Source organism: Phanerochaete carnosa (genome assembly GCF_000300595.1).
Source record: "Phanerochaete carnosa HHB-10118-sp unplaced genomic scaffold PHACAscaffold_6, whole genome shotgun sequence".
Taxonomy (NCBI): domain Eukaryota; kingdom Fungi; phylum Basidiomycota; class Agaricomycetes; order Polyporales; family Phanerochaetaceae; genus Phanerochaete; species Phanerochaete carnosa.
In genome coordinates, this window is record NW_006767633.1 from 1,627,518 (window position 1) to 1,644,336 (window position 16,819).

The following is a 16,819-nucleotide window of genomic DNA, read 5'->3' on the forward strand; positions in this document are numbered from 1 at the left end:
ATGTTGTTATCCCACACCTCCACATTTGCTCTCTATACATTAACATTGACATTCAGTATGCCCATAGAGAAGTTCTGCCAAAGCCAGTTGTGGAAGGCATATTCACGAAGGGCACACTTTAGCTTTTTAGCAAGCAAACGGCCTGACAAACATAATATTTGTCAGCAACCACATCAAATTATATATGCAAATTGCTCACTGAGATTGACAAACTTTCCAAATCAGACTATTGGAAGTAGTTCTCAAGAGTATCATAGTGGGAGCCAGGACCCATTTCTCACGTACTGACTGCCATCGCATCATAACATCACCAGTTACACTCAATTTCCTTGCTATCAGTGTGACTGACATCAGAAACCAGGTTAAATGAGTACTGGCTGTGGTTTTTGCCAGTATGGCCCCAAAAGTGATATTTGGGAATTAGAAAGCAGAGATTGTTGTCTTTTGGAAATTCAATGCACAGATGTGCCAGAAACTTAGCACTTGCAAGATGCTTGTGAATGCGACACTTCCACTGACAGGCGATATCATAGAAGAGCACTATAGGGCTACATTTGCCAAAGAGGACCAAAGCAGCTATAAAGATGAAGCTCATATTACAATACCTGTCGGCAGCTATCATCAGCTTTGTATCTAGACTCAAGACACAGTAAACACCTTTCACTCTTTTGAAGATTGCCTACACCATTCAGGAGAACAAAACTATGTCGTGTGCATAGCATAAGACTGACACTGGTTGCTATATAGCCATGGTTGAATTCTGTGTTTGCATGTGCCATTGCTGTAAAGTCTGTACATGTGCTTATTTATGTAAACAAGTGTTAAGCATTATCATAAAAAAGACAAGATAGAGAGCTTACACCATCTTGGTTTGCATACTTGAGAACAAAGTCATAATACTCTATATCCTTCATAAAATACTCTAGTCCAGACATCAGGCTAGGATTGCAGGTGTTGTTGGACACGACACAATATTTGAATCAGAAATTAGCATCAATTGCTACAATCAGCATATACATAAACTTACAAACAGTGTTAGCCAGCAAAGTATTGACATGGAACATCACTTCAGGTTATCCGAGACAAAGGCCCAGTTATTAGGTAAGTTAAAGCTCAGTTATGGACATGCCAGACAGCAAAGACAAAGCTTATCTTATGGGATATTCTTGGTGCCGTCAATGATGTGCCCACATTCCGCTCTCTTGAAAAGCTTCAAATAGCGCCATTTGCATATTATCTGTAAAAATAGTCAAAGGCAATTCTGGGTGGAATGTCAGTAAACATAGAAGAGGTGTGCATGCGACTTACATATTGTTTGTCTAGCTCCGTAATGTTGGTCAGCTTTTGAAGGCTTATGTAGAAATTATACGCAGTTATATTACTCTGCAATGTAAAGATGTAGAATAATTCAAGAACGCAGAAGGTGCAAAACATTGTCAGATTGGTAAAGCTGGCAGGATATAACTTGGCACACATTAACTGTTGGACTCAGTCTCTCGTGTGAGATAGCTGGTTGCAGCCACAAAAAAGTAGTGTGACTAGATGAAGATCACTGATATGTATTACCATGCACACTTGAAGGCCAATGGCTGAAGAGCAACATATCTTCCTAGCTGGATGCCCTAGCTGAAGAGCAATGCCGAGATCTCTCAGAATGATCTTCTTAAAGTACTGCCCATTCCATCTCTACTACAAAGATTAATAACACGTTGGCATCGTACTGTACATAAGTACACATCTTAATTTAATAAAATGGCAACCAATGGTGACTCTTTTTACAGCACTCCTCACAAACAACCGCACTCCCAAAAAACAATCACTGCAATAAAAGCCAAAAATTTCTGAGCAGCTGGAAGAACATGTTGAACATGCATTTAGTGTGTACTCTCACAGCCTATTAAGTTGTAATAGCTTGTCTAGAGATATTCTGATTTTTTGAGACCACTCTCGTAGCATGCTATCGTACTCCTAGAGTAATGATTAGTACAGACACAGTTGCTTGGCTGAGAAAGTAGACTTACTAACATTACAAAGAGGTGGTCTCTTTTCTGGTCTTCCTTGTCATCCATGTTCTTTGCTGAAACCTGGTCAAGGTACTTCTTCACTTTTTCAGCAGATGGAAAGGCGTTGAATGCTGAAAAGCAAAAGTCATTGAAAGGGTCAAAAGTTGTGGACTGTAGATCAGGTCCTGCAGGGTGCAAGAAAGACTTTGGGCAATGGTTTTGGACATTTAAACACTTGATACCTCGCCTATGTTGACTCATATGTTCTTCAGTAGTAACTTGTAGTAATTTGTTTTATTATGCTTGTACTTGTGCTTGCTCATTGCTTGGCAGCCTTTGCTGTAGGAATAATGCATAACTGCATAAGTTTGAGCACAACCTGTAATGCATTAAAAGCCTAGATTTGCCATAGACTTGTAATGCATTACTTTGGCCTATTCTATAGTTATGGGTCACTTTATACTATAGAACTAATACATTAATTGCTACCTTTTTCAGGCTATTGATAAGGGGGTTGGCTTTAATACAACATATATAAAGGGTATTGGCATCATTTGGGTTTAAAATGTAGGTATTTAAGAGCTTTTTAAGCAAACAAGCCTTGACTAAGTTTAAATAGTGATATAGTAAGCCTTCTAATAGAATACAACACAGAACAGCTTAGAAAACATATGCTATATTGGGGAGACAGCATGATATACCACATTTAGGCGCTTATTTTTGTTTTTGGTCGAAACATATAGAAACATATATTTGAGCAAGTTTGCTATATAAACTATATATTAAAACATAATATTGGGCCTGCTATTTACAAAATACTTATCGAAAACAGGCTCTTTTTTGGATATATATGGTAGCATTTCTGGATTTGAAATAAGCACCTATCATGGAAATATAGCTTTTGCAGAGCATTCCACATGCTCTCTTGGCTTTATCTTTGAGGGAACCTTCAGAAAAAGTAGTAGTATAGATAGTAATGCATCATACGAGTATATACACATATTTGTAGGGCTTATCATGTTCTCCACATCATACTGTGCTCCAAATGGTGTTCAAACTTGAAAAAGAAAACTAGAAATAGGTCTTTCTATATCTTCTATAGAGCTTGGAAAATATGCAGATGAACTTGAACAGATGTATATATAATCTAAAGGTTTGGGGAGGGAATCAGAGGAGCTGGGAAGTGCGATGAAATGTACACAGAGGCTCAAAACCCTTAAAATGCGAAGACATACAAGCATGTTCACTCTTCTGTACTCTCTATACATGCTGTAAATTAGTACAAATATTATATACACTGCACCTATGTTGGGGAAAGATGTATAAAACTTTTTGAAACATTTTAATATAAAGAAAGTGGCAATATGAAGCTTTCAATATCAAAAACATCGAAAGCAGGCCTTAATACACTACAAATATAAGCCTACCAGGGCTTCTAGCTCAAAAGACATCCATTCCAGCTAAGAGCATGCTATTCAGACATTTTTTAACCCTTCCAGGTGGTGATCCTTCCCATACCTATGTTGTGGAAGCCAGGCACATACTTGTACCAGTTTGATGCTTGCAGAGTTACAATTTCTGAATGTAATAAAGAAATGTTCTGTTTGAAGTAGCACTTTGGGGTCAGTTCACTTTCTAATGCAAATCTGCCCCTTGCTCTACAACTTGCCATACTTAAGCTATTGACTTGAAACTTGGTCCACACATATTTCCATCATAGATATACATGTAAAAAATCATTTGGTCACAATTGGATCAGTTTTGGCTCTTTAGCACTGTGTTTTATGTTTGAGCTGGAGACTTAAACAAATTTCACAAATAGACCATTTTCAAAAGGCACAACATCTAGATAATTGTTATACAATCAGATAGAGCATGTTGAGAGAGTCCAGAATATATAAAAAGATATACCAGATTAATTATTTAAAGAGGTGATTTGGAAAGAATAAAGCACAAGAAAATGCCAGAATAAGCGCCCTATAAGCACCACAAAATGTTCTGCCCTCTTCATCACTTTTACTCTTTCTCACATATTTCTGTCAATCTATACTACGTAGCATAGGGTCTGCTATATACATACTAATTGTGTACCTAGTATGAGAATAGTTCAAGATCATGGTTCAGTGATAAAGTGCTGACTACAGGCTTTAAAGCTTGGTGCACAGTGTTGCACAATAGATTGTGAACCTGACAGTGGCTACAATTGTTTAATATTTTATATTCCTATTGTCTGTACTAGCCAGCACCACTGTGAATATATTTAGAATTACTGAAAGTCATTTGGAATTACTGAAAATGTGCTATACATTCATTGCTCTTACTTCTCTCTACAGATCAATATGTGTTCATAATTCACATGGATATTTTAGAAGTCTTCTTTACTATGCCTTGCAAGTATTAGGCTACTGAATTGTGCATATTCAGACATATGAGCTTATAATTAAGCATATAGTTATGATCTTGTATATAAAGTTTAATTCTTCAAGCTACCACACTTAGTAGCTGTTCTACTCCATTCTACCATCTTACAACACTTATAGATATCTTATAGAAATATATAGTTATACTCTCTGCTATGATGTCACTTCATTTTAATTTTCAAAATCAAAAACCATCGAAATAAAAAGATCCTCCAGCCAGAATTAAACTCCCAACCTCTACCCAATAAGGTAACTGCTCTCTCAAAATGCGCAATTTGCCACCTCAGATCCAACTGGAGGAAGGAGTGAGTACACCTCATATATTTCTTTTATTTTAACCATCATCATTTCTATTTACAACATGCTTTACAAGTGCAACTTCTCCAAGTCTTCATAGAGATTTAGCTTACCCCTGATCTTTCATCTTGCTTGCTACCCAATTAGAGCTAAACTCTGTAGAGTTTTTTCTACATACCAATGAGGGTACTGAGATTCATGAGCTGTGTAGCTATATGCTTGAACCATTAGAGGACTTCTGGCACAAGGAATATATGTGCACATCACATGGGATCAGTGAGATCATTGGTAGAAGCAGAAATATGACCTATAGTGATTTGCTCCATGTATACTCCTCATACAGATGGCAAAGGCAAGGCATCGTAAGTGGATCTGTTGATAAGAGAACTCCATTAGAGTGGTTACATGCCAACACAAGACAAATAGCCAATACATCATGCAGTAGCTGTAGTACCAAGCTAGTGAAGAAAGTAATCATAGATAATATGCCTTAATTCCTCAGGTTCAGAGTTGATGAAGTTACTGTCAAGTGGACTTCTATACTGGACTTGAACAGGTGCAAGTACAGGCTATGTGAATTTATTTATTATGGCAATGACCACTTTACAGTCAGGATAGTTAGTGCTGATGAGCAAGTATAGTATAATGATGAATTGAAGCATGGTAGCCTATATCACTTAGAATCCCAGCTTTGTAGCATGAAACCAGCCCAGCTTGCTAATAGTCCAGATGAGCATAAGTTAGCCTTTGGATTTTATAGTCAGATATTGTAAATAAACAGTATAATAGGCTGTAACTTATTATTATTTATGTGACAGGCATATTATTGATAAGGTTCATATAATAAAATAATAAAGAATTACTGTTAAAATATCTTGCAAAGTGATAAAGTGATGAATACCATGTATAGCTTTAAGTTTCATATAAATAGCAAGCTATTATGATATCTAAGTTATTATTATTTATGTTGCAATATAGAAGAAATAAAGAAATTATATCTGCTGAGCATATATGCTATGGCCCACATAACCCTAGTTTTATGGCACCAAGCATGTGATCTGCTACAGCTATAAAGCCAAACATTGTGATTCTAGGGCAAACAATTCTATAGACTCAGACTGCAGTTACATGCTTGAATTGCATGTTTAAAAATGCCATGCAAAAGAAAAACATTGCCAAATAGTCAGTAGAAGTTTACCACAAGTTGTGCAAAATCTTACCAAGTGCTGCTTTTGTTTAGAGTTCGAAGAGGTTGCTCAAAATGTACATGCTATAAACTATGCTCCTAGAGATACAGCATGAGCTTCTTTGAAGAGACAAGCATTATGTGACAGTGAAGTATATTAGTGCCACACATGACTGAATGAGCTCAGCTGTGCAGAGCAGTTCAATGTCCAAAGCATTATATGCAGTCAATGCCAGCTCTGTTTGATTGGTCTTTGTAAACAGCTTAAGAGAATTTCTGCACAATGAGAATATCAAGATAAAGTATAGACAATTGAGCTCTGACCATGATGCATATGCTGGCATGTTAGATGAAGAAGACAATATGCTACTAGCAATGAATGGCAAACTGATTTTGTTCTCAGTACAAATCAGTATAAATCAGATGGGCCATGAGCAAGTTCTTCAAGAAATGGCAAACCTAGATTGTTTTACACATGCAGTGTTAGCAAGAGAAGTCTCTAATGCTGAAGAATACAAAGTGCATAAGGTAAGACAACATGAAGAGGATGATACAGAGGTCTCAGAGGTGATTATTGCATTGCAAGCCTTATGTTAGTACATTTATTGACTTATGTTTGAACACTGATTCATGAGAAAAATATAAACACAGATGATTATGAGTCTAATAATAAGATGAAAGGATGGAATACAATTGCTTGTTCAGATGCATGTGGTGTGAGTGCAGCAATCTCTACAAAGTGGGCACTGTATGAGAGTTAAATAGTAAGCAGACTTATTATTTGCAGCATATGCACAGTTTGAGCTCACTGGTGGTGCAGATGTTTATGTTTGATCTTCTCAACAGCTTGCCTCACCTTTGCCTGTCAGATAACCATCTAAAGACACTTCTGTAAGTGATGAAGACGTGCAAAACACTGAATGTGCCTACTTTCTCTGTGCTCTGATATATGCAAAGCAAGCTGTCAAAAGAAATGAATATTTAGCCAGCAAGACATATGTCAACCTTCAGAAATAAGTTTTATTCTATGAGTCCTATCACAACTCTTTGCCTCGTGAGTATTCATAAAATTTAACAAAACATAGAGCATAGTATACTTACACATTTCAAGGATTGGACAAATTCTCTGGTTCAACTGCATATTCATTTATTTGCTGAGATTGCCAGTGTGTCAGTGAACACTATCAGACTGAATGCTTTTAAAATGAAGACATTGATCTTTTACAGCTCATGTGAGCAGACTTTGAGAATGTGCCCCAATACCACTTATATATCAAAGAAGTAGTTAGGCTTCAAGATGGCTGTCTTGTCATCTCATTGAAATGGCTCTGCAAGCTGAAACATGATAGTTCAACAGAAATATATTGTGCAGATGTGTATATTCTGGAGCAAGAGGCTGGTATCAGTCTTCTGAAGGTCAGTGAAAAGTTAGATCAGATCAATTGTTAAGATTTGACAGCAAATTACATTCAAATAGCTAGCAAAAATGTGCTGCTTAAGTTTGTTGGTAGAATCTGCTGCTTATTTTTAAATCTCAGAGAGCTAATTGTGTTGTTTAAACAGCGCACCATCTTAAATTGCTGAAATACTCCATTCAACATGTCAGATCACTTGAAAAAGGCTAATGTTCACGCTTGGTATTATGATGTGTCAGAAAATTGATTAAAGCAATACAATGTACACACTAATGTTTACACAGCAAATCTCGGCTTGCCACACTGCACACTCCAGTAGAAGTACTTTGTATAGTTTTGTTCAATATTGCAGAATGTGTCAGTGCTCGAGCAGCTAGATGCATTATTAGATCAGATTAAAAAAATAAGTGGCATCTTTCTTACAGCTGTCTGCTTGATTAGGAGATTCTTTTTTGGATAATCTTTCACATTAAACCCACTGACAATTCACAGCAGTTGAAGCTTTGCTCTTATATTAGATTCAAAGGTAACAAGTTTTATTAGAGGTATAATGAAAGAGGGCCGGCAGATCAAAATGAGTTGAGTGAAAATTACAAGAAGTTATCAAGGTTAACACAAATTCAATACAGCTTACATGCATCTGGTGGTTTATCTGGTTATTGACTGATTACATTAGCCCAGCAAACTATGGGCCAAAGAGTAAACACTGCAAGAAGTTGAGAGACAGTTAAAAGCAGCTACGCTTGGTGTCAAGACTACAATAACTGCAATGCAGACAAAGAGTGAGATGAAAAACATCATGGCACAGTATTGAATTGACCAATTACTTGCCAGAAACTGTGAGCTGTCACAAAAGTACTTGTCAAATTAGAAGACCCATGATGCTCGGCTGAACATTTAGATGCTCACTGGAGATGTACAAAGAGCAGTATAGAACAAGATAAAAAAGAAGATCAAAGTAGAGCAGTGAAACTGGTTAGTTTAGCAGCTAGCTCATTGCTATGCAGAACTACTGCTAGAGTCTGGTAAGTGAAAGTATAATCAATCAAACTGGAGCACACACTTATTGTTATCACACTCAAGAATTGTAATGACAGCTAAGACCTGAAGATCATTATATAACCTTTGCTTGAGAAAATTTGACAGTGAGCCATTTCCGATCAATTTCCAGCTTATGAAAATGAGGGTATACAACTTTGTAGGTCTAGAGATCATGTATCAGTGGAGCAGTGCATTAGTTAACTCTGAAGTGACACTTTGATGAAGTTTTAACCAGTTTAAAACCACTATTTGTGCACAGGTGTGTGCCTGGCTCCTACAGCATAGATGGGAAGTGGATCACTATTTGGAAGGATTAGAATATGTCTGAGTACTATGTATATAACTGCATTTAGCTAGTCTCTGCCTGTAGACTTCTGTACATTTGCATATGTGGTGTTTTTAAGCTCTGTTTGCATACCCATGTTGTTAAGTGTAGTTTAGCCCTTTCCCAGTGTGATAGAGCTCCACAAAGCTGTATATATTATCTACTAGTGCTAGAACACCTGCACAATCATTTGTACCTAGCTACATTCATTACTAAAGGCTGAGAACAGTGAACAAGCTACCATGAGTGCAATAAGGGTTTTGGCCTCCTGTCTCCATCTCTGCATGTCATTTTGGCCTCTAAATTGCTTTTCCATACTTGCATAAAATGTATAGATATATCTAGAGCCATCTGACTTTCTTACAAGCTCTATACAAGGTACAGGACCATTTGTTTCTGATGCCCTTCTTCACTTTAAAGCTTATTTATTACCTATTATAATTTATACACTACAGGAAGACATAAGGGTTAAAGTATATACACTATACAAGTATACTAGAATTTATTTTAACACTTGCCCTAACATTTCTATGAGGAAAAGAAAGGAGAGCAAGTGTAATAGCCTGCAGAAGCTGGTTTCCCGTGCTCTGGCACTTATTTCAAATCCAAAAGTGCTATCATATGTATTCAAAAACTTACCAGCTGCCAGCGAGTTTTTTGTGAATAACAGCCCAAATACTGCATTGCTGGATTGTTTACTAATGAAGAACTTATTTGTACATATGTTTTTCATGGCATAATGCAAAAACATTCAATATGTGATATGTTCAAACATATTATATATTTTGACATGCTTCACTATATTGAAATAATGTTTTAGCTTAGTCATTTATTTTTTCAAAAAAGTGATATATTACATATACAGTCTAATTTCAAGCTCAGTTGATAAAAGCATTATATATAGCATATTAAGAAGTGCCAAAGAGGCCTTACAGGCTCTACGCAATTGCTAACTTAGTTACTAGTAGATAATACATTGCACATCATAGTAGTTACTACTACATGATTAATCAAACCTAGTCCAACACCTTTTGTACTTCCACTCCAGACTCTATGTCAGGTCTTGACACTCTTTACTTAAGCTAAAGCAAGTGATGCTAAAGAAAACAAGTCAGAGCCCCTTTACCCTCCCAACAGCCCATCGCTTGAGTCAACTGAGTCTATTTCAAGCAGCTGCAGGGACAATAGCTCTGAGATCATTGCAGAATTTAGAGCCCAGGTGCATTTTCATGAGTCTATCAAATGTGTCAATAACATTTTACAAGCTATAGCTTAGGTGGAGCAAGAACTCATGTCTATGGACATTTTGGACTCGAGCATGCCAGTTTTACCTTTGCTGCTCTCTAACTTGAGCAACAACATTGAAATTTACTCCCAGAACCTCTAGAAAAATGATGTATGTGATGTGCACTGTAAATATATTGTCAATAACTCTGACAGTTGGCCAACATTTGCTCCATACAAACTCAATGTCAATGTTAGAGCTTCCATTGGTGCCCACCACTTTCTTACCAAGAATATGCCCAAGTGCATCAACTGCAGCCTGCTCTTGTGCCTTTTCAACCTAGTGCAGATAGTGGTCAACAAGTTTGACCACACTGGAAACAGTGGTACCATGTGTCTTGCAAGAGTCTGTACAATACACAGGCATCTTCTCAAGATTGTTGACAGTAAAGTAAACTTTATAGTTGCATTCAGCCTCCTTTTGTTCATCAATGACATTCACCTCAGCAAGCTGTGCCATGACCTTTGAGACTTTTTATCTGTATCATGAAAACTTTGGCTTGTCATTTCTGCACACAGAAAAACAACTCACATTGCATCAGTGCTGCCATTTTTAGCATGTGAATAATAAGGATGGCATGCAGGATTATTGTATCTTATATCATTGAGTTTGCCCTGTAGTTTTGCAGCCTTGCCAATGACAACCTTCAAATTGGTGACTGGCACATCACTTAGTGACGTAGCTCAGTTAGAGCTACATGCCAGATAGTCTTGTATTCTTTATAGAATGGCACTGCCTAAAGTATGTTCTGCTGCTCTCTATTTGTCTGACTTCCTGGCTAACATATCTTCTTGCTCTTGGCCAGACGAGTCACTTATAGTTATGGACTTTTATTTAGGATCACGTTGTGAAAAGTCATCCGAAGGCCCAGCTGTCTTCATTTCAAACCTACGTTTTGGACAAGGCACTTCAGTTTGTTCATATTTTCTTTTATGGACTCTGACTGTGTTTGCATTAGCCTGCTGGTTTCTTGTATACTTTGCAAACAGACTATTTTAGCTGCTTGCACCAGTAATAGCTGGTAGTAGTGTCTCGACCCGAGCACTGTCATGTTCAATGACAACAGAAAGTTGCCCTGTCAGCTACATTCTTTGTTGATCTTTGTCTCTTGCTGGTATCTGCCTTTTGTGCACTTGTATTTGTATCTTATATAGTGGTGGTTTTTGCATAGACATCTACGAACTTGTGTTACAGACTTTAGATTTATATTGGCATATATATACAATAGGTGGAAACTCTCATGCTATAGCAGCCTCAGCTGCTAACCAATATCACAAAGTATTAGCAGCTCCACTTTTGCACTCATGTAAGACACCTTTGACAACTTACATTTCAAACAACTTCTGAGTGTGTGCCAGATGACATAAATTTGCCTTTGAGATGGCAAAACTACTGCCCAGGCAATGCAATAGAAGTCAGGACAGAAAAAAGCCTGAAGACAACAACAAGCACTATAGCTCTGTTAAATGCTGCAGCAAGTTTGTCAGGGTCTTGTGCTGATACAGACCATTAGCACCTTAACAATGCTGGCACTTTGAGCTCTGAACCAAATAAGGAAGTTAACAATAAAGCTATAGCATGGGCACTTTATATGCCAAAACAAGATGACCTTTCTGAGTTAGCCTGGGATGAAGTTGAATTTGTCATGTTCACAAGTGACATGGAGGCCTTTATTGACTCTCCGGATGAAGAAGACATTATAATAACTTGGAACAGAGATCAGATGTTCTCTTCAGCAAAATTGATGAGTGCTCTAGAAGTACTTACTGCTTACAAAAGAGCAGATAGAAAGGTGAAACCTGTGCCTGCAGTCTTTCCAAAAGATGCAAGAGTTAATAGGCAGTTTTTTGAAGATCCAATGGCCAGTTTGCCTACTTTGTCACCTAACCCACCTAAGTTTACTCCTAATGGAGGCTGGCTTAGCTAAGAAAATTTGGAGGCCATGAATATCAACCCAGATGGATTTCTCTGGCCAGAAGAGAAGAATCTGTTCTACATCCTTCAAACCTATCAGAATCATTTTGTCTTCAAAGACACTCAGTGAGGCACTTTTAGAGAAGATTATTTCTTCCTGTACATTATCAGTGGTATCCCATGTATCTTGGGCATTTAAAAATATTCTTATATCTTTTGGAATATACTAGAAGGTGATTGACTTACTTAGGAAGAAAATTGTGGCCGAAGTCTATGAACCTAGTCAGTCATCTTATTGTTCGTGATGGTTCTGTGTTTTGAAGAAAAGTGGGAACCTTAGAATTGTTCATGATTTACAGCCTCTCAATGAGGTTATTATTAGAGCTGCAGGCTTTCTTTTTAACCTGGAAAATTTTGTAGAGCTATTTGCAAAATATTAGTGCTACACAGTCTTTAACCTTCACTGAAGCTTTGATGCTTATAAAGTCCACTCTTAAAGCAAGGAGCTTATAGCATTTCTTATATCTCTTGGCCTTTTGCAAATTACATCTTTATACACTGGTTTTACTAACTCACCTGCTGAGTTCTAGGCCTGCATATTATTCATTCTTCAGCAGGAAATTTCTGACTCTGCCAATATCTTCATTGATAACCTTCCAATCAGAGGTTTAATAAGCCAGTATGAAGACAAGTTAGGTCAACCTGAAGTATTACAAGTCAATCCAGAGATACGTTGCTTTATCTGAAAACACACCAATGATGTCAACTATAAAGAACTGAAACAGGCCCTAATATCACCACATGTGTTGCACTTCATTGACTATCAATAAGAGTGGCCAGTAGTTCTTTCAGTGAATTCCAGTATCATAGCTGTGGGATTTATTTTATTCCAATTAGATGAAGATGAAAGAAAGCAGCTAGCATACTATGAGTCTATTTCCATAAACAACCATGAAGCATGCTACTCACAGCCAAAACTGGAGCTTTACAGATTATTCAGAGCATTACAGACCTATCAACTTTATATTATTAATGTCAAGCACTTAGTAATAAAAGTGGATGCCAAGTATATTAAAAATATGCTTAATGATTCTAACCTGCAATCTAATGCTACCATCAATCACTAGATCTAAAGAATCCTGCTCTTCGACTTTGAGCTAGTTTACGTTCCAGCTAAAAAGCATAGAGGTCCTGACATGTTGTCAAGAAAAGAGCTGGGAGAAGAAGAGAAATCTTGTGAAAAAAATGACAGCTGGCTAGACAACATCCCACTGTATATTCCAATACAGTGTAAAAAATGACTCCAGCTAGTAACCCATTTCACCATGATGGTGAGCTCTTAACTGACTTGAATCTTGCAAGTATTTTATTCATGCATCTATAATGAAGATGAACCTAGCAAGAATATATCCCTTGCTGCATTTTTCTTCCAGCAAGACTAAATTATTACTGAAATCTATCATTTTCAGGAGGCCATGTGGACACTAGATTTTGCAGATCTGAAGAGCAAAAAGAGGTTTATTAAGAAAGCCATAAAGTTTTACGTCTCAGAACAAGTGATGTACAAGTGGTGAGAAGCTAAAGGCCCTGTGAAATGTATTTTTACCACAGCTAAGCGTTAATAGCTGCTAAGAGCTGCTCACAAAGATTATGAACATAAAGAAAAATCAGCAGTTATAGCAACTTTAAAGAAACACTTCTACTGACCTTTACTATGGAATGATGTGCAGCATCATGTGAGATCTTGCCATCAATGTCAAATTAGAAATGTGGCTAAAGCTGCGATATCTATCATGGTCTCTACATCCTCTACATATGAAACAGTAGGCCAGATAACCACAGATAATAGGCCTAAAATAAAAGCAACCTATAGCTTGCTGATAGGGAGATATGGCATTCTACATGTGCAATTTCAGACTACAGCTCATGAACAAATGGAGTTGTAGAAAGATGTCACTTCATTATTTGGGAATCCCTTCTAAAGATATGTGATGGTTAAGTACACAAATGGCCCACTTATATTCCACATGCCTTTTTTGCAGACAAGATTACTGTGAGGTACTAGACAGGATATTTACCATACTATCTCCTTCATGAAATGCACCCAGTTTTGTTCTTTGGCCTAGCTAAAGCAACCTTTCTCATAGATGGTTTTCACCACAATATGTTCTTCACTAGAGTTATGTGGGCCGTAGCATATATGCTTGGCAGGTATAATTTCTTCATTTTTTTTATGCTGCAATGTAAATAATAATAACTTAAATATCATAATAGCTTACTATTTATGTAAAACTTAGAGCTATATAAAGTATTACTTTACAACTTCGCAAGATATATCAACAGTAATTTTTCGTCATTTTATTACATGAATCTTATGAATAATGTAGCTATTACATTGGATAATAATAAGTTACAGATTGTTATACTCTTTATATACAACATCTGACTATAAAATCTAAAGACCAGCTTATGCCTATTTGGACTATTGGCAAGTTGAGCTGGTGTTATATTACACTAAGATTATATGAACTATAGCATGTATGCTTGGCAGGTACAAATTTTTCATATCTTTTAAGCTACAACATAAATAATAATAACTTACATATTATAATAGCTTACTATTTATATGAGACTTGGAGCTATATATAGTATTACTTTATAACTTTGCAAAATACATTGGCAGTAATTCCTCATCATCTTATTATGTAAATCTTATGAATAATGTGCCTATCACATAAATAATAATAATTTACAGACTATTATGCTGTTTATTTATAACATCTGACTATAAAATCCAAAGGCCAGCTTATGCCTATCTAGACTATTGGCAAGTTAGACTGGTGTCATGCTACAAAGCTGGAATTCCAAGTGATATAGGCTATTATGCTTTAATCCATCATTATACAATACTTCCTCATCAGCACAAACTATCCTTGCTGTAAAGTGCTCATTGCCATAATAAATAAATTCACATAGCCTATACTTCTATACTGAACTTGGACAGGTACAAGTCCACTTAACAGTAACTTCATCAACTTTGAACTTGAGAAATTGAGGCAAATCATCTATGATTACTTCCTTCACTAGCTTGGTACCACAGCTACTGCATGTTGTATTGGGTATTTGTCTTGTATTGGCATGTAACCACTCTAGTGGAGTTCTCTCATCAACAGGTCCACTTATGATGCCTTGTCTCTGCCATCTGTATGGGAAGCATACAAGGAGCAAGTCACAATAGGTCATATTCTTGCTTCTACCAATTATCTGACTGATTCCACATGATGTGCACATGTATTCCTTGTGCCAGAAGTCCTCTAATGGTTCAAGTATATGGCTACACAGCTCATGAATCTTAGTACCCTCATTGGCATGTAGTGGAAACTACACAAGGCTTAGCTCCGATTAAGTCTTCGGCAGTAGTCAAAGATAGAGTCTTTCTTTTTGCTGACTTGCATGTCTTGACAAGTGAAGTTAACATAGGTAGTTGGTTTGAAGTCAACTTCCATGTTGATTGACTTGAATCATACAGTGACTGGAGCAGTATGACAAATAAGCTATCATAGGCACAGTTGTAATTGCTCCAATCAAAGCCCCACTTCTAAGTGGTCATGGCATTATTCTGGTCAAGTCTGAGCTTCTTCTGCTTCTTTGCTCGACTTGTGTTGCTGTTTCACAGGCTTCTTGTCATTGCTCGGTGTCTTCAAAGTTGTTGCATCCTTGGCTGCCACAAATACTCCATTTCTGATCTTCTTGTCATCAAATCCATGGATAATAGCTGTGCCTTCATATGATGAACCTCTGGAAAGACATGTGTAGACAGACTGATGGTTTCTGCAGTTCTGCAGGTCAACTATATTGTCAGCCCTTGTTCTGCCTTGAGAGTTGTAGTCTGTCATGGCAAAATTAGGCACAAGTGGGATCTAATCTCTGTTGATAGTCAAGACCTTGCCATTTGGCATCATACACTTGTTGGCCACAGCTACCTTAGATATAGATACCACGTTAGCTGGTAATCCCTCTAATTGTATTGGCTTAGGTGGACCGATAAGCTCTACGGACACAGTCTCTAGCTGCATCTTTTCACTATCATTCAAGGGCTTAGACTTCCAGCCTACAACTCTGCCTTCAGCTCCATTGGTTACACAGCACTCAGTGGCCAAGTTTCTCTTGATCATCACAGGTAGACCAATGCATAGCTTCAATACACCAGGGTGATTCTGTGAGCAAGAGTGAGGTAAACTTTACAAAGTCTCTTTGAGGAAAGGGTTAATCTCATTATTTATCCTCTTGGGATTGATCTCATGGGCTTGGCCTCTCTTCCTCTTCCTGCTTTCCTTCACATCTGCCTTCCACTTGTCATTGCTATAGAACTCCTGAGGTGACTTCCCAGCTTCCTCAGCAAACTGCACAGATCTCACTTCATTTATCTTGTCTCTGTGAGCATTCCATGAGGTGATTGGATACATGATGAAATCTAGGATCTGACAGCTTGGGTCTACCATTTGCTCGTCCTACAATCCTTGAGTTCAGCAGCTTAATATCTGCATCTGTGCAGACTCCATAACTAATATTTGCCAGGCATTTTCTTAGCTTCCCATCATTTGCTGTCTGGCGCTTCTGTCTCATGTTCTGCTTCAGAATAACCACTGTAGTAAACCGGTGCCAGAGAGCCTTGCCAATAGCTGCCTTCTGGCTGTGTACAGAGTTTGTAGAGTGTGGGGCAGATGTAACACTTCCAGCATACAAGGCATTACCCAGAGGCTATAGGAGGCAGCTGAGCAAAGTCTCCAGCTATAATGATGTTAATTCCTCCAAATGGGCTCATCACGCTTATTCCTGGCTATACACATCTGCTCACAAATCTTGTAGAACTCATTGTTTATCCACCATTGACACTTCATCCAGGAAGATATACTCTCCACCATGCAGATTG

The 16,819-nt window shown here is 37.5% G+C and overlaps 5 protein-coding genes across 5 annotated transcripts; 3 read left to right on the forward strand and 2 right to left on the reverse strand.

Annotated features, from left to right (window-relative positions):
* Nucleotides 1-307: 307 nt before the first annotated feature.
* PHACADRAFT_97589 (uncharacterized protein) lies at nt 308-806 on the reverse strand (the record flags this gene model as incomplete). The annotated part of the gene is made up of 2 exons (XM_007396995.1): nt 308-605; nt 658-806. Coding segments are annotated over 2 exons (447 nt in total), but the record flags the coding sequence as incomplete, so codon positions are not given.
* A 682-nt stretch (nt 807-1,488) lies between these two features.
* Nucleotides 1,489-1,686, reverse strand: PHACADRAFT_97859 (uncharacterized protein; the record flags this gene model as incomplete). Its single annotated transcript, XM_007396996.1, has 1 exon — nt 1,489-1,686. A coding segment is annotated over one exon (198 nt), but the record flags the coding sequence as incomplete, so codon positions are not given.
* Nucleotides 1,687-6,356: 4,670 nt separating this feature from the next.
* On the forward strand, nt 6,357-7,437 carry PHACADRAFT_29583 (uncharacterized protein; the record flags this gene model as incomplete). The annotated part of the gene is made up of 7 exons (XM_007396478.1): nt 6,357-6,498; nt 6,558-6,622; nt 6,694-6,797; nt 6,918-6,960; nt 7,018-7,138; nt 7,192-7,322; nt 7,384-7,437. 7 exons carry the CDS (start codon nt 6,357-6,359, stop codon nt 7,435-7,437), a joined length of 660 nt encoding a protein of 219 aa, XP_007396540.1.
* A 3,915-nt stretch (nt 7,438-11,352) lies between these two features.
* Nucleotides 11,353-11,899, forward strand: PHACADRAFT_29584 (uncharacterized protein; the record flags this gene model as incomplete). The annotated part of the gene is made up of 2 exons (XM_007396479.1): nt 11,353-11,460; nt 11,486-11,899. The coding sequence occupies 2 exons, from the start codon at nt 11,353-11,355 to the stop codon at nt 11,897-11,899; spliced, it is 522 nt and encodes a 173-aa protein (XP_007396541.1).
* A 2,055-nt stretch (nt 11,900-13,954) lies between these two features.
* PHACADRAFT_96794 (uncharacterized protein) lies at nt 13,955-14,137 on the forward strand (the record flags this gene model as incomplete). The annotated part of the gene is made up of 1 exon (XM_007396997.1): nt 13,955-14,137. A coding segment is annotated over one exon (183 nt), but the record flags the coding sequence as incomplete, so codon positions are not given.
* Nucleotides 14,138-16,819: the final 2,682 nt, after the last annotated feature.